The following is a 24864-nucleotide window of genomic DNA, read 5'->3' on the forward strand; positions in this document are numbered from 1 at the left end:
GGAACACTGCAAGTCAATTGTCAGAATGCAACTAGGGAAATATGCACAATGGTTATGTAGAAAAGAACTTATTCAGAGAGTATATATGCATTACTCCAATGATATTGGTCAACAAAACATCTGAAAGGACACCTGTATCTTTTCAGACTTAGATTTATAGTAACATTATCGGAGAAGCCAAACAAATACCAAGGCTCCCGAGGCAGGCACTTTGGTGCCGAAACACGGGACCGTGTTGAGTCCACTGTATCTGTATTTTGACACTAAAGACTCTACATCTATCTATTTTGGAGTACCTCTCGTTTGGTTGACCTATGTCCCTTCCCTGCTCTGTGCATTGTTGATGGACATCTATCCTAAATGATTTCTGGCTGCTGCTGCAAAAAGGGGCTTGGACCAAATATTGAAGTCAAGGGATGTGAAGACTTATACAATTGAGACTTTTTGGGTTCTTATAGAAATATTTAAAAAGTAATTTAAAAATAGTTCTTTCAAGTTGAAAGTATAGAATATGTTATGTAGATCACCGAAACGCCTAGTTTATTGTATTTTTTAAATAGTGGAATATGAAAAGCATACATGGGTGTGTAGAAGTTTTACAAACACTATACTAACTGTACTAGAGTAATGCCTTTAACCTGTGTGATGGTAGACTGTGGATGATGGGAATAACTAACAAGGTAATTAAATTTGCTGATGACACAGTTATTCAAAGTTGTTAAATAACAAGAGGATTGTAAAAAACAGCAAGAGGACCTTACGAGACTGGGAGATTGGCATTCAAATGGCAGATGACATGTAATGTAAGCAAGTGCATAGTGATGGATGTAGGAAAGAGGAACCCAAACTATAATCAACGAAACAACCATCTTTCGAAAATCTCTGAAGATTATTTTCTTCAACAAGACCTACAATGAGAACCTATAGCCTCACATCCACCTCACCAACCCACTCAATTATGAACGCCCACCTTCTATAACTATCCTAATCACTCCCTCCCTTCTTCTTTCTTCCCTTACTTATCGCTACACATCACTAACTGTACCTGATATCCTGAAATGACAATGTTAACAAAACTATGTAAGCCACATTGAGCCTGCAAATAGGTGGGAAAATGTGGGATACAAATGCAATAAATAAATACCTACATGGTTCAAGGTTCCATATTAGGAGTCCGTGCCAAGGACAAGGTTCCAAGGTTTCATCGTTGGTGATATGTTGAAACCCCCTGCTTAGTATGCAGCAGCGGCTAAGAAAGCAAATAAAATGTTAGGAATTATTAGGAAAGGAGATAAAACGAAACTTGAGAAAAATATAATGCCTTTGCATCGCTCCATAGTTGACCGCACCTCAAATACTGTGTGTAATTGTGGTCACCATGTCTCAAAAAAGATATAGTGGAATTAGAAAAGGTATAGAGAAGAGTGACAAAAATGATAAAGGGGATGGGACGACTTTCCTGTGAAGAAAGTTTTCTCAAAGCTGACGCTTGAAATGTGGAGTCCCTCAAGGCTCTCCGCTATCACCCATGCTGTTCAATCTGTTGTGAGCTCTTTGGGAACTATTTCGTTGATGGTGAGCGCTTGTTTTCTTATGATGATATTTTGATGCTAATCCCAGTATGTGCCACCTCGGATGATGCATTTGCCAGAGTATCCTTCTGTATGGATAAAATTGAATATTGGTCTACTGATAATATGCTTAAGTCTAAACCCTAACAAAACCATTTGGTTTCCGAATCCAGTAGTATCACTTCCGTCAATGATATTGTTGCCTAGTGGTAAATCTTTACAGGTCGATGATAAGTCCAGAGTTCTTGGAGTTATTTTAGATTCTTCCCTTACTTTCGAATTTCAAATCAATAATTTATTAAAAAAGGTTATTGTATGAGACAGTTATGCTTGATGAGATCATATTTTCATGAATCTCATGTTGCTCTTTTGGTCCAAATGTAGGTGTTATCTTATTTGGACGATTATAATTCTTTGTAGGGTTAAGCTCTAAATTGTTATGCAAATTAGTTACAATTGCCCAGTCCAGTACCACATGCTTCCATGTTGATCAGATTTTTAGTTGGCATCCTTGCATGTATGCTGTCTTCTTGCTTTCTCCTAAAGTGACTTGGAAAGGACTATGAAAATGCTGTAGGAATAAATGGAAACTTTGTCCTCTAAAGCTGGGATTCTTGAGTTTGCAGATCAGTCCCACTTTCCAGGGCAGTTTTGCTGACAGTATAAATCTGTGGCTCCTTTACCTACCTACCAAAGTAGCTTCAACAGGCTGACTGCTCCCATAACATAGTAGATGATGACAGAAAAAGACCTGCATGGTCCATCCAGTCTGCCCAACAAGATAAACTCATATGTGCTACTTTTTGTGTATACCTTACCTTGATTTGTACCTGTCCTTTTCAGTGCACAGACCGTGTAAGTCTGCCCAGCACTATCCCCGCCTCCCAACCACCAGTCCCGCCTCCCACCACCGGCTCTGGCACAGACCGTATAAGTCTGCCCAGCACTATCTCCGCCTCCCGCCACCGGCTCTGCCACCCAATCTCGGCTAAGCTCCTTAGGATCCATTCCTTCTGAACAGGATTCCTTTATGTTTATCCCACGCGTGCTTGAATTCTGTTACCGTTTTCATTTCCACCACCTCCCGTGGAGAGCATTCCAAGCATCCACTACTCTCTTCGTGAAAAAATACTTCCTGACATTTTTCTTGAGTCTGCCCCCCTTCAATCTCATTTCATGTCCTCTCGTTCTACCTCCTCCCATGAAGTTTTAAATTGAAAACAAAAAAAGTGGTAAAATATTGGTTGAGGTGTGAATGAATAGAAGGTAAAGATATTCCAGAGAGAAGGGGATGTTTGTACAATTAGCTACCCCATATTTTGTTAGAGATGGAAGAGACCTTTCAAGAGCAGACAACATCTTAAGAAAATATTTGTTTTCTAAGGAGATGTCTCCTGCGAGTACAAGTTCATATTCCAATTAGTAGATCTAAGAAATGTACAAGGCATTTACTTTGGAATCTGTCATCTGGGGCTTTGAGCCAATAATGAAGGGTTGTACTCTGTAGATTTTGAATGATTCAAGATACCAGACCTGAAGGCAAAACATTTTCTTGGAATCTTTTTGTTTGCTGTTGCCTACTTCATATTTCAGTTCATTGCCAAAATTTAGAATTGTATGTCGTAAACATGGTACATAAAAGAAAGGAAAGCTGAGTCTCTACAAATACTTTCCATTACACTTTATAGGTCTTTGCACCAACAGCAGCTAGAAATGTACTGTATATTGAAATCTAATTCTAATTTTATATTTCTTTTCTCAAAACGAAATCAGAGAGGCTTACAAGTGTTAAAACAGTGTAACAAAGCAAAAATTAAAGCACAAGTTTTAAAATAAAATATACTTCAGAATATTAACTCGGCTTTCTTCATACTTCACCTCCATCCACTTTTTTTGCACCCTAGGTGCCTTCAGCAATCTAGAAATGCCAGACAAAACCACCAAACCTTAAGTTTTCAATGAGGAAGAGTTTGAGTGATGGGACTCCGTAACTAAAGGCCCCCTTTTTAGTGGGAATTTGCCAAATTTCAGAAGGGCTGGGGCTGTGCAATGAAACCCACTGGGATGATTGCTGCTAGGCCAATAATCGATCTAGCTTATTGCCAGATAATGCGGAATCCCATCATGTAATAACTTAAATACCAAACAGAGAAGTTTAAATGTTCCTCTGATAACCAGTCAACTTTGAGTAGAGGGGTCACACAATCTCTTATTTGTCTATCCAGTACCAATTGTAATGCCCAAAGCACCTCTAGACTACCAAGTAGCTCAGTGGTTTGTTTCAAGTGCAGTTAAATGAGAGGCCTAGGTTTAAGGACTTTGGTGCACTCACTGGTCCTTGCGCATTTGGATTATTGTAACTCCCTATTTAATGGTATTCAGCTCTTGGACATTAGGTACAATTAATTCAAAACACTGCCATTATCCATGGCACAAAGAATATGACCAAAGAACACTGGCTCCCCATTATTCACTGAATCACTTAAAAGATTCTGACCCTAGTCCATACAGTACACCTTAATGACCTGTGAGTCTTTCTATCCCAACTTTTAATACCTTGTTCTGCTCCTCAAATACTGCGTTCTTCTCAAAGAACTATCTAATTCCTTCTTTTAGACACGTTTCTATGGATACTATTTGAGACTCCATTTTTTAGTGTTACTGGACCCACCTTCTGGAACGCCTTATCACTTCAACTCGATTGGAAATTTTCATTTCCATCCTTCAAAAAGGGCCTTAAAATAATTTACTGATGCCTTTGGACACCGACTAGTGTTGGTAACTTTAAATTTTGGATGGATTATTGCAGTGGTGGCAGTTGATATGGTAGATCTGGGTCTAAAGTATGTAGACCTAGGAACATTCCAGTTGGCGGTAGAATCACTCAGAACCAGAGGCTGAAAAGTGTGTCCATCCACCTGCTGGAGATAAATACTGATGAGCTGGACTGCACGCCAAGAGAGAGATGTCTCAGCTCAGTTTACAAATCAGTAAACCTGACATCAGTGTTGGGCAAAACAGCAGAAACGATTATAAAGAACAAAATTACTGAATACATAGATAGTCATGGTTCATGGAACAAAGCTGACATGGATTTTGGCAAGGGAAATATTATCTCATCAATCTGTATGGTTTACAGGAAGTTGGATTTATTTTTCATCTGGAAGCTTTGTCCTTTGTTTCCAGCTCAGTAAGAACCCACCTGGATCTCATATGGCAGCATAGGCCCATTGGGTCAAATATCCTATTTTAAGTGAATGTTTTGTGCATGAATGTAACAGCTCTGGTATGTTGAAGTTTTTAAAAAGAGTGCTGTTTTCCACTTCTAGACAAGGAACAAATTTGGAAACTAAGACAGGAATTTGCCCTTGACCTACTCCTTTGCGTGGGGCCTCTGAAGTGTATTTGTTCCCTGTTCAGACATGCTGTTAATTCATCGGTGCTTCCTTGGCAGGAAAAGGAAACGAGAGCTGTTTTTCAGCAGGGACCTGATTCAGAATTTCTTCTCCCAGATCAGATCCTGCGTGGAGATTCAGCTTAAAAGAGCAAGCCTGTTCAGGCTTAAATATGAGTCATATGAATGAGAACTGCATCCAGTTGAATGAAGTACTCCTTGTAAATGAGGTGGAATATCTCTAGATTCTGTCTTTCCTTAACCATGTGGAAAATAAACAATATTTAATAGTGAAAGGTGTGGTAGGAGAGATGTATATTATGTCATAACAGCTGGGTCCCAAAGCTGTGGTGTATCTTAAATGGTTGTACCGCCTTCTTATTAGGATTGGAGAACGCCCTCTTTCTCCTCTATCCTATGAGATTTGTAGTTTCTTTCTGTTTCTGATATATATTTATATGTTGTAAACCGCTTGGACAGCCACTAAGAACAGTATATCAAGCCTTAATAAACTTGAAACTTGGATGTCAGTTCACATGTCTGACTAATTTGAAGCTTGTACACCAAAATCGCATTTCTTTGACGATATTGCTTTGTCTTGTGCAAACTTGTTCTGGTTAATGTGAAAGGCAGCCCATTAGTGCTAATGGGCATAATAAGTATCTTGTTCTTTCACAAAACATACTCTGATGGTTTTTGAACAGTCTGTACATTTTTCATGCGTATAATATGAATAAACTAGGTATCGGCGGAAATATCATCAAATGGATAAAAGCCTTTATCACAACAAGATCCTACCAAGTTAAATCAACTTCAACAATCTCATCTCCATGGTCATCAGTTTGTGGTGTACCCCAAGGATCTCCTCTATCTCCGATCCTCTTCAATCTTATGATGACCCCCCTGGCTAAATCCCTATCCAGACACGGTCTCAACCCTTTCATCTACGCTGACGACGTCACCATATTCATCCCCTTCAAATCCAATCTATCAGAAATCTCTGACAAAATAACTACTGGCATGAACATCATAACCTCTTGGGCCAACGCCTTTGTGATGAAACTGAACAAGGAGAAAACACAAAGCCTAATTCTCTCATCCCAATACTCTTCACTCCTCCCAACTACTCTTAGTACCCCTGATGTCACTATCCCCATATCCAACAACCTGAAAATTCTTGGAGTGACACTAGACAGATATCTATCACTTGAAACTCACGCAAAATCCACTACAAAGAAAATGTTCAACATGATGTGGATACTGAAACATGTTAAACCGTATCTCCCCCTGAAAACATTCCGCAACTTGGTACAATCCACTTTACTTACCCATGTGGATTACTGCAACAGCACTTTCATAGGCTGTAAGGCCCAAATCCTGAAAAATCTTCAGACTGTCCAAAACACGGCAGCCAGACTCATTTTTGGCAAATCACGATTTGAGCATTCATCACCTCTTCATGAAAAGCTTCATTGGCTCCCTATTAGAGAACGAATAAACTTCAAGTTCCACACACTGATTCATAAGATCATCCATGGAGAATCTCCGAACTACATGACCGACTTGATCGACCTACCCACCAGAAAAACGTCGAAATCCTCTTGAAATTACCTCAACCTGCACTACCCTAACTGCAAAGGACTCAAGTATAAATCCTCGTATGATTCCAACTTCTCCTTCAAAGGCAGTCAACTCTGGAATGCCCTACCTAGATCCATTCGTTCTATTAAAGACTACCTACCCTTGAGAAAATCGCTGAAAACCCATCTATTCAAGGAAGCTTATCCCAATCAGACTGTGATCAGACCATGGCACTGACAAATCAACGCACTATTTACAGGAATGTATAAATGTATCCAGGCTTCATTAACTCTTCATGTAGGTGTGTAAGGTACACTTTAATTCACTACGGTTCTGACTTCATGTTGCACACTGAATTGTGGACTTTGTTTGTAGCTAGCTAAACTGTTTGCTCTGTTTGATGTGGATGTGCTGAGGAAGCAGAGTTCATTGGCTTATAGAAGAAAAAAAAAGTCAAGTTCTGTGATTACATTAGCACTTTCTGGAACTGTGCTGAAAGTAGATGTTGACCTGCTTATAAGCCTTCTTAAGATAAGTTACTCTCATATTTGAAGAAAGTCTTTGATATTCTGATTGGAGAATAAGGCTTCACATTGAGTAACCATAGCTATTAGAATCGTAACTCTCACCTGTTTTGTCAAGGTGCCACTGATTTGGATAGATCATAGGAAATGTCTAGTGTTATAGGAGTTTGAGTTTTGATGGAGCCAGATTATTTTAGTAAACTTACAGCGCAAAGACGTGGTCAGCTCGCTGCCTTCCAGAGAGCCTGAACACCCTTTCTCCACTGGTATCAAAATTAGTAAGGGGAGTAATCTGACGTATGGGAAGACTTTCGTAACATTGTTTGGGGATGGACAGTTGGAATGTGAGGAACTACGACATACTAAACCAGGCCTATATTCTATCTCAGGATTGTATTAAGAGGGTTGGTGTATCTGGGGAGGGGGGGGGGGATAGTTGAGTTTGGGAATTGGATCAGTTATATATTACTCTGACTGTTGCTTTGTTGTGTTTTGTAATGGGAATATGTTTTGTATTGTAACTTTTAAAAAATTTAATAAACACAAAATGGAAAAATAAATATTTTCCCCCATACTAAAATATGTCCCCCCCCCTTATCTCTTCCTGTCAAGCTTTAACTATTAAACCTCTGATTTACAAGGGTTCAACTTCAATGACATACTTATTGACATAACAGATAGCAAGGAAAGATCATGAACTGGTTTACATCCTTGTTTTTTTTTTTTTTTCTTTTTCCATGAAATAGATCTTTACCTGTCCTAACATTTTAACTAAAGGAAGTAAATGCAAGGGATAGTAAACAAGTCAAGAGGTAGTAAAGACCCCTGTAGAACACTACAAGCCACAGGCTTGGTGGAAGGGAAGTTCTCTATAGTAGTGCACAACAGAGGTATTCTATCTCTAGAAGGTGTTTACTCAGGATCTGATGATCCAGTCTTTTGAACGCTGCAGTTAGGACCAGCAATACCACTGCAGAATTGACAGTTGAAGTTTCTATGCAGTTCATTAAAAAAAAAGCTACTAGGGGAGGCTTCAGTGCCATGGTAAGCACAAAACCCTGTCTGAGCATGGTCTGACAGAATTGCTAGCTGGAGATTGACTGTTTCACATGTATGCTTTTTTCTTTGGACAAAAGAGGTATTAAATATAGACCATAAATTAGCTAGTACCTGGGAATCTAGTATGATTCTTTTTCAGAAGTGGTTGTAGTAGAGCCTCCTTTAATCTAATTAATTTGTTGGACATAAATAACAGCATGCCTGTTCAGATGACCAAGAAGGGTAAGGGTCCAAATTTGCAAAAAGGCAGGGTCTATGTGCAGTAATTCTTTTTTGAAGCAAAAGGCACAAATCTGACATCACTCTTTTTTTTTTTTTTTTTTTTTTTTGAAAGACATCTGGAGCTCTAGTTGATGTTTCCATCTTTTAGCCCCCACCTGCCCATGGCTAGTTGAGTTTTCAGGATACCTACAATGAACATTACAAAGACAGGGGGAGAGCGACCAAGGATACCAAAGACAGGAAGATGTTCCTTAATAAAAGAGTACTCCAAATAAACTCTTTTATTAAGGAACATCTTTCCTGTCTTTGGTATCCTTGGTCGCTCTCCTACTGTCTTTGTACTGTTATATTTATCGTGGGGCATTCTGAGTTCTCCACCTGCCAGCGGATTTCTTTTCACATACCTACAATGAACATTCATGAGATTTTTGCGTTGCAGACCAATATTTTCTTTCATATGTATCTATTGTGGATATCCTGAACACTTGACTGGGTGATGGGGAGCCATGGCTTAATTTAATTTATTAGATTTTCTGCTTTAAGTTCAGGAAACGTATGTAACAGTAGTTTTCTTTGTGTTTTGAAGATGGCTTATTCAATCAATACATCAGTCAGCAGGAATACAAGCCTCGATGGAGTCAAATTATTCCTAAAAGCACCAAAGGTAAGAATACCTTTATTACAAATTTTACTCTGCTTTTTCTGTCTTTTACGCTGCATGTGGAAGGCAGTAATCTTAATATTCTCTTTGATTGGTGAAGGAAATGTGCTAGCCACCTGACTCCTTAATAAACTTAACTGCTTTACTTTAGTAGACACTGGGGCTCATTTTCAAACTACTTAGACTTACTATGTAACTTTGTAAGTCTAAGTGCTTTGAAAATACGCCTCTTTGTGGCCTCTGCTGTTTTGACCAGTTCTTTAAGATGCTTTTTAACAAACCTTTTTTTTGTTTTTTTTAAATTATTTTATTAGGTGATGGTGAGGACAGTAGACCGGGGATGAGAGGAGGACACCAAATGGTCATTGATGTCCAATCAGGTGATTATTGTACTGCATGTCAGTCATTGCAGATTCCAATATAGGAAACTTTGTCAACTATTCTTTTTCACAATCTGCAGCTCTGAATCTCCCTCATTACTTAGATTGTGCCAGTTTTTCCTGTAACAAACATCAGTGTTTAACATAGACATGTCAAATTAAAAATGCATTTGTTTTGTGGCAAAGATAAGAATTTCAGTTGGGATGGACTTTGGTCCTGGGGAACTGAGGAACTGAGTTCGATTCCTAGCACAGACAGCTCCTTGTGACTCTGGGCAAGTCACTTAACCCTCCATTGCCCCATGTAAGCCGCATTGAGCCTGCCATGAGTGGGAAAGCGCAGGGTACAATTGTAACAAAAATAAAATAGATACTATTGGAGATTCTACATGGAATGTTGCTACTATTGGAGATTCTACATGGAATGTTGCTACTATTTGAGGTTCTGTTGCTACTCTGTGAGATTCTACATGGAATGTTGCTACTATTGGCATGGAATGTTGCTATTCCACTAGCAACATTCCATGTAGAAGGCTGCGCAGGCTTCCGTTTCTGTACGTGCAAGATGTCGGACTCACAGAAGCAGAAGCCTGCGCAGCCACATTGGTGATCTGCAAGGGCCGACTTCTACATGGAATGTTGCTAGTGGAATAGCAACATTCCATGTAGAATCTCAAATAGTAGCAACAGTGGAGGAGTGGCCTAGTGGTTAGGGTGGTGGACAGGCAGCTCCTTGTGACTCTGGGCAAGTCACTTTAACCCTCCATTGCCCCATGTAAGCCGCATTGAGCCTGCCATGAGTGGGAAAGCGCAGGGTACAAATGTAACAAAAATAAAAAATAAATATTCCCCATATGGGTTCTGTGTATTTTAGATGGCAACTCAAGCAAATATGAGCACTTCTGTCCCAATGTGATGTTAAGGACTTTGGCATTTTGTGTCCTTAGCATTAATCTGCTGTGAAAAGGAACCTTGGGGTACTGTAGGGTCCATATGAAAATTCTCTAACAAACGGCAATGGAAGCATGATTGTCAGCTAGCCCAGTGAATAAGATGAAAGTATTGTGCAGTCCAATTAAGACGGTAGTGAAAAGGAAGAGGAACTGGAGTTGATCTAGCACTGCCTTTCTCTGTGTGACCCTTAAACCATCTAATACACTAGAATTTATTGAACTCTTTTTCACAGTGCCATTGGCAGGCACTGAAAAGCTTCGATTGCTATCTGCTCGATATCAAATTCATTTTTCATTGCTTGCAGATATTTTTTTTTCCTTTGACCAAAATTTTTTTAGGTCCTGCGGATAAAAGGTTGTTTCAGCTTTCAGCTGATCCATTCAGGGTTGCCATTAAACTTCAACCAGGGCAACAAAACCCTTGGCACTCGGGGCCTTGAAATTTTGGCAAGGACCCCATAGGATGTACGGTCTGTGCCAAATCTTTTGTTTTTTTGCTGAGCTCTGAATGAGGTCGTTGTGGTGATGCGAGTTTTGTGAGCTGTGAGAATTTATGTGCACAAAGCGACCAGCTTTTCATATAAGAACAGTGAGAACCCTGAGTGCCCCAGAAGAGGACTAATTAGAGTTAATGAACTGGGGTAACCTTCTTGATACACAGCAGCATTACCCTAGTTCTTTTTTTTTTTCTGTTTATTGAGCTGATCTATTTACTTATAGACCTGATTTTACTCGGTATATAGCAGCATTCTTCATCCCCAATACCCAATTGCCTACCAAACACTGTAAAGACGATTTAAATGTACTTATTGTCACTAATTGTTGGAGTAAGAACTGAATGTGGTTATTCTAATCAGCAGTTTCCTATGGGTCATGGACTTAATTACTGTGTAATTATCATGAAGTTTTTTTTTTTTAAGATGTACAGTGTAACTATGGAACCCTTTCTTTTGCATCTATTGAAATGTGTCTTAGTGCTGGATAAAACTTAATTATCCTCAGTGCTAGGAGTTGTATTTTGACGATATGCGTCCGTACTAGCAATGTAACAAATAATGAATAATAAAACCATATTCCGTGAGTTGCATTAAATGTGAAAAAAAAGTGTTTTAAAGTGCTTAGGAAGAATCTTGACTAAGTATTATTGAAGTAGCAATACTGCAGAACACCAGGGGAGATTAAGACAGGAAGAACCTTTTTCTTTTTTTTCTCTTGAAGACAAGCATGCTTATCATGTTGTACAAGAGGATCACATGATCACACTTGTCAAAGAGCATTGTACACTTTCAAGAGCTTTGTTAAAGACTAAGGGGCCTGCTTCTAGGTAAAGTTTTTGCACGTACCGTGAGTTAAGTGCAAAAAATGAATGCACAGTAAATGCAAAGGCTATATGCTAAGTAAGGGGGGGGGGGGAGGCTTTCCCAGTATTCGCATACAGAAGAGTTCTTTATTACGTATTGTGTGTTTGCAATTAGTGCGGGTGTACAAACGATGGCAAAAGACCCCGTGCACTGTCAATAACTCACCCTGTAATTCTCTATGCAGTTAATTCATGAGCTGTCATGCCAACGTAGTAACCGTTAACTGTGTTCATGGGCTGATACACATGCTTGCTTAGCTCATTTTGGTTAACTGTAAAAGTCTTTGCCGCACTTTATGTGGGACTTCATGTTGAGATGGCCTCACAGCAGATACCCATTTGTTTTCCCGCTGACTGTCCCAAGACATTCCATTTTTTATTTATTTGTTGCATTTGTATCCCATATTTTCCCACCTCTTTGCAGGCTCAATGTGGCTTGCAATGTTACGTTATGGCATTCGCCATCCCAGAGTAAAAGTTACAGTTGGTGTTACATAGAGAATAGGTTGACATGATAAAATTAAGCAGACAGGCATAGAAAGAAACCAGTCAAAATAAAGGTAGAGTGGTGATGTGTTACATTTACAATTATTGAACGTTGTGGTGTGCCTTGTTGAAGAGATTTTTTTTTTGTTACATTTGTACCCCGCGCTTTCCCACTCATGGCAGGCTCAATGCGGCTTACATGGGGCAATGGAGGGTTAAGTGACTTGCCCAGAGTCACAAGGAGCTGCCTGTGCCTGAAGTCAGCCCTTGCAGATCACCAATGTGGCCGTGCAGGCTTCTGCTTCTGTGAGTCTGACGTCCTGCACGTACGTGCAGGACGTCAGACTCACAGAAACAGAAGCCTGCGCAGCCTTCTACATGGAATGTTGCTAGTGGAATAGCAACATTCCATGTAGAATCTCCAATAGTAGCAACATTCCATGTAGAATCTCCAATAGTATCTATTTTATTTTTGTTACATTTGTACCCTGCGCTTTCCCACTCATGGCAGGCTCAATGCGGCTTACATAGTACCGTAATTGGTGTTAACAAATACAAGGTGTGAGTAATATCAAGGTGATATTATGGTAGACTGAGATACATGTATGGTAAAGACAGTTGAGGAGAACATAGTGAGGGAAAGGAAGAGTTAGGATATGTCCGTTACGATCTTTGGTTACGTTGTGTCGCAAATATCCAGGTTTTTTTTATGTTGGGTCGGTGGGGTATGCCCTTCTGAACAGTTCTGTTTTTAGTGCTTTCCGGAAATTCAAGTGGTCGAGTGTGGTTTTTACTGCTTTTGGTAGTGCGTTCCATAGTTGTGCGCTTAAGTAGGAAAAGCTGGATGCATAAGTGGATTTGTATTTGAGTCCTTTGCTGCTTGGGTAGTGGAGATTTAGGTATGATCGTGCTGATTTTATGGTGTTTCTGAGTGGCAGGTCGATGAAGTCTGTCATGTATCCCGGTGCCTCGCCGTAGATGATTTTGCGAACTGTCTTTCAGATTTTAAATACGATACGTTTCTTAATTGGTAGCCAGTGCAGTTTGGCGGTATACCTTTTCTTCAGAATTCACACTGATTTTCCTGTTTGGTTTTGGCCATAAACCGTGGTATTTTATCTATGAGCAACCTAATCAAGGTATTTCTGACACTTTCTCTTTTTTTCCCCTTTAATATTCTGCCTATAAATACCATCTCTCTCTGTATTTTTCCAAGATACTAGTATGGTTTTTTTTCCTCCTTTTTTACTCAAGGTACCTATTTTTCAAAGACCGATTTAAGGCAAAACAAAGAACAGATAACCAGAGATGTAATGTGAGGTGATAAAACTTTTTTAGGTATCTTCAGGAAACAAAAAAAACCTTACATGGAATTTTAAAGCTAAAGGATGCTGAACACAGATATGTGGAGAATGAGGAGGAGAAACAAAAATCTATATATATAAAAGGCAACCCCAACGTTCTGAAGCCTCCACGAAAGTTGAGGCGCCCGAGATATCCGGTGTGCCCTGGAGTGTCTGTACCGCCCTCGCGTCAAAACGTCATGACGTCGAGGGCGGAGCTATTGACACTCCACGGCCGAAACGGCCCACAGCGAACAAGGCAAGTAGCTTCGACGGACGGAGGGAGGGCGAACAAGGCAAGTAGCTTCGAGGGACGGAGGGAGGGGACCCCTTGCTAGCGCCCGTTTCATTCCGCTCAGAAACGGGCATTTTTTCCTAGTTTTAAATACTTCTGTTTGGCATTCACAGGAAAAACACCCCCCCCCTCCCCCCCAAACCACGTATTAGTCTATATTGCTTAATGTGGTGTTTGGAGGGGAAAGTTTTCCTGACTTATGCAATCTATTGTCAGTGTCTGTATTCAGAGACCGTCCATCAAACGTTGGGTATGTGAAACAACTGATGTGTCTGTCTTTGTCAGAGTATTTTGACAAGACACTGTGTTCACCAAGTCATTTTCAAAAGCAGCCACTCCGTGGTTGAAAGAACTGAAAACAGAGCAGAGTTCTCCTCAACTTTGGCCCTATATAGGTCTAATCAAAAATTAGATCCATTGGGTTCCAGATACTACCCTCTCTTCTTAGCTTAATACATAGAGAACTTAGTCTGAGGATGACTAGTGCTCCACTGATTTCTCTAATCCAAAAGAGGATGTCTCTTCAAATCTTTTGTGGCCCTCTTTGCAGTATGGAGTGTGTTCATGAGACCCTTTCTTTCCAAGATTCAATTCAAAGAATAGCGAAGGCATCCACTTTAATTTGTTTAGTGGTAGGAGAACCCAGGGCATATGAAGTACCTACTTGAGCTTTGAAGATGTCTGCAAGGGTGTGGCGTTCTTTTGTTTTTTAATCTTCCATTTTGGGAAAGGTGAGCATGAATGAGTAGCTGCATTTATAGATCTGACAAGTCCCTCAATTGCCACATCACAATATGCTAAGTATTTAAGTCAGTGTCCCCAAGTTGTTAACCTGATATTTTGAACCTTATTTGGAAGAGTGATTATGAAAAAGCTATGTTATAATCTTGCATAGTTTCTTACCAGCGCTGCAATAGTGTTCACTTTAGATTACATGCAGTAGTACATGCCTTGTGAAAGACTTCAGACCCTTGTATACCTTGTATATATTTTTCATATTCTGCTTTCTCAAAAAAATAAAATTCAAAATGCATTAAAGGCATTTTTTGCAGATGTAAATGTATGTATGACAGAATAGTCTTAGAAATATTCAAAAGTAATAGAGTAAGGAATCAAAACATCTTCACTGCATGAGCCTTTACCTCTTTTGTTTAAAAAAACAAAAACAAAACAAAACTCCAGATGTAGCTTCGTTTCCAAAAATTGCCTTGACGAGGCATATTATAAGTTAATAGAGCTCACTTATGTCCAAATCACAGGAAATGAATTGATTTGAATACTCCTGGATGAAGAATCAAGCTATTTGTTGTATGAATTGAATTTGAAGCAAAGGTCTAAAAGTACTCGAAAGCAGCCAAGAGAGCTCTGGGATAAAGTTTTTCAAAGGTATAGAATGGGGAAAGGGAAGGCTATAAGTAAAATTCAGTGTGTTTGAATGTCCCTTGGGACACTGTCTAGCCATCACCGTTAAAATGTTGACGCCAATAATTTTACGATTACCAGTTTACCAAATCATGTATTACATGTCTACATAAGATTTCAGAAGGGACAATTTTCAGCTGGAACAGTCACTATTTTAAGTAGGAACCCTGGTTTTTAACTTTAATCCATATATTCTATGCTATAATCAATATAGGTAGAGGTGGTGAATATAAATATGGAACAGTGACCATGCTGACATCCATTTAATTTAGGACACTGAGCAGGCTTAAACTAAAAGGATGACATGTAGGTAGTGGCTGAATATTACCACGATCCAGATAATTTTTAGGGGTTGCCTCTGACTCACCTCGCACATAGCCCACAGTGCTTTCTCCTGATCATGTAAACCTTTGGAGTTTTGTTGCTTTAATATTGACCTTGGTATAGTCAATGGTGATACGTCACTTGGACTATTGCAATGCACTGTACGCTGGCTGCAAAGAACAAACTATCAAAAAACTCCAAACAGCCCAGAACACAGCCGCCAGACTCATATTTGGAAAAAATAAATATGAAAGTGCTAAACCCCTGAGAGAGAAACTCCACTGGCTCCCACTCAAAGAACGTGTCGAGTTCAAGATCTGCACGATAGTACACAAAATTATACAAGCAGACGCCCCAAGCTACATGATAAACCTTGTGGACCTGCCTCCCAGGAATGCTGTGAGATCATCCCGCAAATATCTCAATCTGCACTTCCCCAGCTGCAAAGGACTGAAATACAAACTGACACACGCTACCACCTTCTCCTACTTGAGCGCGCAGCTGTGGAATGCTCTACCTACAGACCTGAAAGCTATTGATGATTTAAATAACTTTAGCAAATCTCTGAAAACTCATCTCTTCCAAAAGGCCTACAAGGAAAATACATAGCCTACAAACTACCTCAACAAATCACACAATCACTACAGCTCACCTTTAACTTACCTAACACTTCCCGTCTATCCTCCCTTACCCAATCTTTAAACAATAAGAATTATAGTTGTTATCATGAAATGAATATGCTTATCTTCTCTTACCAACATTCAAACTTTAAGAATTGTACTTGTTATTACGAAATGATTGTCATAACCACACCCTGTAAGCCACTTTGAGCCTACAAATAGGTGGGAAAAAGTGGGATACAAATGCAATAAATAATAATAATAATAATAAATAATTCCTTATGGTTATGTAATGCTACTCCTCCTTTCTTCCTACCCCATCTTTCCCAAACACATGATAGTCAAATATGACTATATCCCGGTCATGGTTCTCCGTGTACCTCATCTTACTGCCTCTAAATCCTAGTCGGCATCTACCATGACTGTCTCTGGATTTGGGACTTCATTTTGTTTTCATTCTGTGGATACTGATATATATAGCTTTTCAGATGGGTTTTTTTCTTCATTTCTATATGTGTTTTATTTGATGCTTACACACTCTTGGGACTGTTTTCACCCATCTTCAGACTAGTTTAAAACTGCCATCACGAAGAGCCATTCTGTACTGGAAGATTCTTTGCCAATTCTACAAGACACTGATGCCATCTCTCATTGGCAGCCCTTGAAATGCCATCCGTTGTCCAGGAAGCTGAAATTTTATTGACGCTATCCATGCAATCATACTGTTTACTGACCTTGGAGTCTTTGCTATGATGTCGGTACTCCTCCCCGGGAACTCCATTCATTGGGTAAATCTCTCTTATCCGTACCCTTCTCTTCCACTGCCAACTCCAGACTCTCTTCTTTTTATCTTGCTGCATCATATTCCTGGAATAGACTTTCTGGCCGTCTTCAAATCTAGTCTAAAAGCCCACCTTTTTGATGCTGCTTTTAACTCCTAACCCCTTTTCATTTGTACAGTACCCTTTTATGTTATATCTTTCCCACCTTATTCCCTTATCCCTTATTTGTCCTGTTTGTCCTGATTAGATTGTAAGCTCTTTCGAGCAGGGACTGTCTCTTCATGTTCAAGTGTACAGTGCTGCGTGTACATCTAGTAGTGCTATAGAATTGATAAGTAGTAGTAGTAGTGGTGGTAGTCTTTGGGATTCTAGAATCTTGCTACTCTTTGGGATTCTAGAATCTTGCTACTCTTTGGGATTCTGGAATGTTGCTACTCTTTGGGATTCTGCACAGAATGTTGCTACTCTTTGTCCTTATCCCTTATTTGTCCTGTTTGTCCTAATTAGATTGTAAGCTCTGTTGAGCAGGGACTGTCTCTTCATGTTCAAGTGTACAGTGCTGCGTATGTCTCCGGATGATAAGTTAATCCTTCTGCATTCATACCAATAAGTTGTGATTACTTTTTTTTTTTTTTAAACTCATCTTTATTAACATAAAGTACAAAAGCCGGGCACAGATCATGGAAAAAGAAATATAACAAGTACAAAATTGACCCGTCTTATCTTATACAAGTTCCAAGATTTCAACATTTTCAACATTTTCTCCCCTCCCCCCCCCCTCCCATTTCTACCCCACCCTCCCCCCTCTCCCTCGTCAGGAATTTAAGATTCTGCTGCGGGCTACTGGAGTCAATGTGTCCCAAAAGGGTGCCCAGGCTGTACAAAATAGGTTTCCCTTAGTCCCTGCCAAGTCTGCAATCCCGCTGCGTTCAAATGAGCACATATAGATCATGAATGAACGCCATTGGGCTATGGTGGGGGTGTCCGATGTCATCCATTGTTGTAAGATTGTTTTTTTCCCCATCAATACAGATCTATGTAAGAAGGCACGTAAGCCTGGCTTAGATTGTCCGTGTATAGTATAGACTCCAAATAATTGAGGAGGAGTATGTCGCCATCTCACCTGCCACATAGTCGAGATGTGTGACGCCAAGGCTATCCAGAATTGTTGAATGGCGGGGCAAGACCAGAACATGTGACTCAAATGGGCATTTTCCTTCCCACATCTGCGACAGCGGTCTGATTCACACAATGTGGCCCGGAATGCCCTCCTGGGAGAGATGTGTAGGCGAAAAACAAACTTGTACTGAATTTCCCACCAGTTAACATTTTCAGTCAATTTATAGGTTCCAGCCAAGATAGTCTTAATGGTCTCCGGGGTTATTTGTGTAGACAATTCCACTGTCCATTGCTGTGCCACCCGGTCGAAATCTGAAGAGTGCAGATGGTCTCTCAAATGTGCATGAAAGTACTTTAAGGGGATCCGTAGTCGTGCATCAAGACCAAACATTGAATTAAAACATTCATACACTTCCATGGATAAGTCTTTCTTGGGCAGAGAGTGCACGTAGTGTTGAAGTTGTAAAAATGCAAATGTATCAGTTCTGTGTAAATGAAACTCTCTGGTGATTTCAGGAAGCCTTTTTATCTCGCCCTTATCTGTTATCACCTGATGCAGAAAGGAGATTCCCTTGGCCTCCCATTCACGGAATGTTCTAGAGGTGTCTCCCACTGGGAATTCCGGATTACCCCGTAATGATAGTAAAGGAGAGATCGATTTGTTAAGACTAAAGAACTTACATAACCATCTCCAAGCCTGGCGTAGTGGACAGAGCACAGGGCCCGCCATTCCCAAGGGTTGTGATTACTTTTATGGTAGGGGTTGGGAATGCAAGAAGTGGCATAATGCTGGTTTAATCAATGCCAGATCTGTTAGAATAGATTTTCATTATTTGGATCAGCAACAGAATTTTGATTTGCTTCTAACTGCGTCATGGCTGTCCGAGGCTGACTTCAATATTGCACAGCAGTGAAATCTGCCAGGTTATGAAAGTATTTTGTTCTGCCAGGTTGGACAAGGAAGGAAGGAAGGTGGAATTTTTTTTTTTTTTTTTTTAGAATAATTTCAAGTGGAATGGACTAGTTTACATTTTCTAGGAACTGCGAGGGCCTTAGGATATCGTTTTATCTGATTTTATGGAGCTGCAGTGTTAGATGCCTCTCTTTTGCCAAATGTTAGTTAATATGGTACTTAAAGGGAATATGGTTCCAATTTTATTGGGCAAAATTGATGTCCCTATTGATAATGAAACTTCTACTAATGTAAAGGATTTTTATGGTGCAGTGTTGGTCTTAGATTTTGTACAGTGGGTTGGGTCCCCCCCCCCCCCCCAATCCATAATAAAGGCCGTTTTGATCTTGCCTTTCTTCAAAACATTACTAGGAGTGGCCCTGTTTTGAGGGATCTTTGGGGTGTGTCTCTTCCACGGATTGACCATCTTCTTGTGCTTAAACTTAGGCAGGACCTATTCTATAAGAAATAATGGAGAATAAAGCATAATGTAGTAAATATACAACATTTCATGGATCAGTGATCTCATTTTCAATTTGATTTCAGTAACGTAGATCAGACTGCTAAGTCTTTAATGGCTTCTTTTTCCACTGCTTTGAAAACAGTTGATCCAGTAAAATAAGAGGATGTATTTTGGTAATTACTAGGTTCCTTGGTTTACTACTGAGTTGATGAGATCTATAAAAATAAAATTACAACAAAAAAAAGTGATACTGGCATTAAGGGTTCTTATTGGTTTTATTTAATGAGTATAAATTAGCATATCAGCGTTTAGTTGGAAGGGTTAAAATAGGTTATGCTATGTAATTATTATGTTCAGCTCTAAATTAACCAAAAGAATTGTTTTAAATGGTGAGGAAATTATCAGATGTCTCTAATTTAAGAAAAGATTACTTTCCAGTCCAACCAAGAGAATTGAACAACTGTTGGGTTAATAAGATGAAATTATACGTGATTGACTACCAAATGTTCATGTGGGGGTGGGTGGTGGTTGAGAGGATTAAACATTAAGTGGTGTAACTGTAGAAGAGGTAGATAATGTAATAAACAAGCTAGATTCATTTCCCGCTAGTTTAAGGTAGGGGAGGTAGATATTTTCAGCGAGTATAAACTGGAGATAGCCCAACAAGTTATTAAAGGTAGTGTGGTGTGCCCAGTTATCTTGATCTTCCAGCACCTTCTTTCTACCAATCTATCCCTAATATAGTGTTTTTTGAGAAAATTTTGGGTCAACTCTGGTATTTTTTTGCATTCTTTTACAGTATTGCACCCATGTCTGTAAGGCTTTCATAGAGAATTTAGTACACAAATTGTTCTTGTCTTGCAGCTAGACCCCCTTTATAGGGGTGGACCCTTTTTTTTACTGGTGGTCTTAGACATTTCCTTCACCTTTGACACGTATGTCATTGGATATTGTTTAACATTTAAGGTATTTGGGTGTAAGGGGTCTCATTGAAAGTTCACAATTAAAGCAGCTTATTTTAAATTAGGGATGCTTTGAAGATTGTTACTGTGTTTTCACAAATTATTTTAGAGCTGTTTTGCAGGCTCTGGTACTGTCAGAGATAGGCTGCTGCAATGCTATTTATATTGGGTTGCCAAAGTTTTCCGTTCAGAATGATTCAGAATTCTTCTGCTTATTTAGTTACTAGTAAAAAAGGCCTGTTTCTGCCTGAAATGAAACGGGCGCTAGCAGGCACGGGACTCCCTTCCCCTCCCCTTACGCTACTATCCCTGGTGTTGTAGAGGTACCTGTTCGCTCGGGGCAGGAAAGAAAGAGCCCCCTGTTTCCTGCCCGTAGCGCTGGCTTGCCCTGCTGCATCCTGTGCGAGTCCGGCTCTCGGCGTTTCAAAAATGGCTGCCGAGAGTTGAAGTCTAGCGAGGCTGCTTCAACTGTCGGTGGCCATTTTGAAACGCCGAGAGCCGGGCTCACACAGGATGCAGCAGGGCAGCTAGCAGCAGCGCTCCGGGCAGGAAAGCGGGGGCTCTTTCTTTCCGCTCCGAGCGAACAGGTACCTCTACAACACAAGGGATAGTGGTGGAAGGGAAGGGGAGGTGACGGGGGGGAGGGAGGGTGATGGGGGGAAGGGGGGGGCAACCTGGGGCGGGCCGGTAGCGTGAACGGGGCAGGGCGATGGCACAAAAGGGGCGGGGTGATGGGCTTGCTTTTGTTAGGCTGTGTGCAGCGATTCGTTGTGTGAAGATGAGGCTTTTGCTCCCACTCTCCAGCAGGCCTCACTAGCTTGTGGCCTCTGAACAGGACTCCAAACAGTCTCTTCCCAGCATCCTGAGCAATCCAACCTCAAGCTCCTGGGCCCCTTTCTCACTCAGTATGCAAATTGTATGCAGATTAGCATGTTATCCTTTCACGCTCAGGGTGACCTGGTTCCCAGCCTGTTTTCCTTCCTTGAACACACAGTCCACCACAAGTCCATAGGGTTTAGCCATTTCTTCCAGGGGGATCTCTCTTCCTTCAGCTACCAGCTCTCCTCTTTTCCTTTCACCTCTCAGTTGGGGTATAAAGTGGTTAATTAGCTACACAGGACCCAGCCCATAACCTCCTACACCTGTGGACCTCCCAGGGCTCTCCCCGGTCCTAGCGACCTCCACTTATTCTTACAGCGCCATCTAGTGGCCTGCCCCGGCTAGGACAGCCTCTTATTTATCACAGTTCGTTCATTTGTGTTGTTGTGTATTTGTTCCGCCCTCGACGTCATCATGTGTGACACGAGGGCGGGGCATGGAGACATGGTGAGTGTTCTGGCTTCACCACCATGAACTTACGAACCGGTGGCTGAGTGGCTGCAGTGATGTCAGTGTCTTCAGAACGTTGAGGGTGCGTTTTTTATTATAGTAGATTAGATGTTTATACCATCAACATACAGCACGCCATCTCTTGAAAAGTTGCACTGGTTGCTTATTGTTAATAATGTTTAAAATTTTAGTTTTGATGTTTCAGATCTTATGTAGTGAATGTTTCCAAATCTTATATGCTGAAGGCACTAGTTACTTGAAACATGTGATCAAACAGTATCAGTCAGTATAATTACATCATCATTTGAACAAAAGCTTACACTGAGGGGAGGGATTGTTAGCCAAGAGCTTAGAGCCTAGAGCATCAGTCCTGATATGGCAAACGTTGCCTCAGGACCTCAGGTTCCTTGATGTTTCAGAAGATGTTGAAAGCATTTTTATCCTTGCAGGCTTAGTTATTCTTAGTGTTATAAATGCTAAATATTTTAATTGCAATATGATGATAATTGTTGCATTTCAGTAGATTGTGGAATAAACAACCTCACAATATGGAATTTATTTGTAAATCTTTTGCAGTGTGACTATAAGCCATGGTACGGTTCTGTAACGTAAGAGGTCCCATGTTTGCTTGACATTTTTTTAATGTTCTTTTCATTTTTTTTTTTCTAGAAACTGTTTATTTGTTTGGTGGCTGGGATGGAACACAAGACTTGGCAGATTTCTGGGCATACAGTGTAAGAGAAAACCAGTGGAGCTGCTTATCTAGAGATACTGAAAAAGAGGTAAGTTCTGAAGTCTTTCATAGCTCAATGGAGTATTGCTGTGTCACATAGGGCCCGATATTCAGCACTATTTAACAGACCAGGCTGGTTAAATAGTGTTTACCCTGTTAAGTGCGAATATTCAGTGCTAAACTGGCAAAGTTGAGCAGTTAAGATAGGCCTGCTATTTTAAGTGGCCTATCTTTAACTAGCATTAACCGGCTAGCGCTGACTATTCGCTTAGCTGGTTAAGTTGCCACGGCCAAAACTGGATTTTCAATGCTGGTCGTCGGATACAGCCCAGCATTGAATATCTGGGGTCAGTGCCGGTGGCGGCAGCTAACTGCACTGCCTGCCACTGGTTGAAATCGGGGGGGGGGGGGGGGGGGGGGAATTCTATAAATGGCGCTCATAAAAACAGCACTCGTTGCTATTTTAAAATTGGCACTCAAAGATGAGCACCCATTATAGAATATCTTTGAGCTCCAATTTTGGTGCTGAAATGTAGGTGCCAGGACTTTCGCCTGCTTGAAACCAGGTATAATTCCTGGCACCCAATTTGGTCGCACATCCTCAATATTCTATAACACTGCGCGTAAATTTTAGGAATGCCCCTGACCCTGCACCTCCCATGGCCAGGTCTCTCCTTTTGGTTTTTATTTGCTATGGATTGGGCGCACATTGTTATAGCATGTTTCAAAATGTGTGCCCAATTCCAAATTGGTGCTGATTGGTTCTGATTAGCGCCATATGTAGATCTGGGTTAAGAGGGCATTTCTCTAAAGGGTGCCTACATTTAAGCAACTAGATGGTGTCTATTGGGAAACTGTTAGCTGTGGCAAGGGGCACCCAACGGCCCCACTGGACCACCAAGTAGGCCCAAAGAGAGCCTACCTGAATCACTGTGTTGCTGAGTATGTTCACTTTGGACTATTGATATCAAATGACCCCTGACACAGGCGCTGTGCGCTGAAACATGGCCCTTTTCAGCTCATTGATGTGCAGGATTGAATTGTTGCTGTATGAAATTGATCAACACTGGAATAAAAAAAACTTGTCCCGTTTTTGAAGGCTCTTGGTACTTTTTCTGTGTGTTGGATTATTTGGGTTTCTGCCAGGAAAGAGGATACTGGGCTAGATGGACCATTGGTCAGCTCCAGTATGGCTGTTCTTGTGTTATGTACTGCATCTACTCACATTATTTCCTGATCCCAAAGAAAAGGGCAGTGTCTGCACCTAGAAGCTCAACATACAGTATTAATACACAAGGAAAAATTTCTGATGCATTTCCTCAAGACCATCCCTTCCCTCCTTCAAATCAATGATTGTCTAGCTTCCTGGACTTCCAGGATGCATACTCATCCACTTGGCACACAGAAGTACCTGCAGTTTTCTGCTGGAGGCAGATACCACCTATTCCAAGTCCTACAATTTGGCTTCTCCTCAGCTCCCAGTGTCTTCGCCAAGTGCATTGTAGTTGTCACTCATCTCCATGAGCCCTACCCAGCTAGAAAACAAGGACTCTGCTACAAGACCTTGGCTTCATTATCAACACTGACGTCTCACCTCCACTTATCTCAGTTGCTGGAATTCATTGAGTTGGGTATCAAAAATAACCTTATTGAAGGCGTTCCATCCACAAACACCAAGTGGACACAATAGTCTTATTGGCCTATCGACATTCAAGCTGATTCCGAGAGAAAAACTTGAGTAAAATAAGTCTTGCATCAGTGTAAAAGAAGATTCCAAACAAATATCCAGTAGTAAGCCATTCCACATGGAAGGAAGCAATTACACTGAAACACAAGTGTCTAATGCAGTTGAGGCAGATGTGTACATGGGAAGGGATAGTAAGAAGAATGTTTGGAAAATCGCAAAGATCTTCCAGTAGTAGAAGGGTACAAGCTCTTTGAAGGAAAGGGGGCAAACCAGTGTAGAAACTTAGGGCCCTTTATAGAAAGCCACGCTAACAATTAACGGCGCGCCACATGCGGAAAAGCCTGTTCAATTCCAGTCGACTTCGTTGCATTCGGCGCACGGTTTTCACTACTGCGTTTTTGTAAAAGGAGCTCTTAATCAGCTATAAAGGGCAAGTTGAATGGGATTTAAAAAGATACTGGAAGCCAGTGTTACATATAAAATAGAGGTGCGACTCTATCAAATTGTTTGTACCAAATAGTAACTTGACTTGAGTGAGTTGTAACCAGGGCTTTTTTTGAGGGGGTACTTGGGGGTACTGAGTACCGGCACCTTTTCCGTTGTCTGCTAAAATTGACCCATGGTCCTCATTTTAATGAAAGA

At 40.7% G+C, this 24864-nt stretch overlaps 1 protein-coding gene across 1 annotated transcript in view; it reads left to right on the top strand.

The window, feature by feature from the left end:
• Positions 1-24864, top strand: part of MKLN1 (muskelin 1) — a 168204-nt gene that overhangs the window by 73419 nt on the left and 69921 nt on the right. Inside the window, exons 7-9 of the mRNA XM_030215980.1 lie at positions 8938-9015; positions 9327-9392; positions 22472-22584. Of these exons, the coding sequence (XP_030071840.1) occupies positions 8938-9015; positions 9327-9392; positions 22472-22584 (257 nt within the window). The remainder of the gene's footprint in view (positions 1-8937; positions 9016-9326; positions 9393-22471; positions 22585-24864) is intronic.

Source organism: Microcaecilia unicolor, chromosome 10 (assembly GCF_901765095.1).
Source record: "Microcaecilia unicolor chromosome 10, aMicUni1.1, whole genome shotgun sequence".
Taxonomy (NCBI): domain Eukaryota; kingdom Metazoa; phylum Chordata; class Amphibia; order Gymnophiona; family Siphonopidae; genus Microcaecilia; species Microcaecilia unicolor.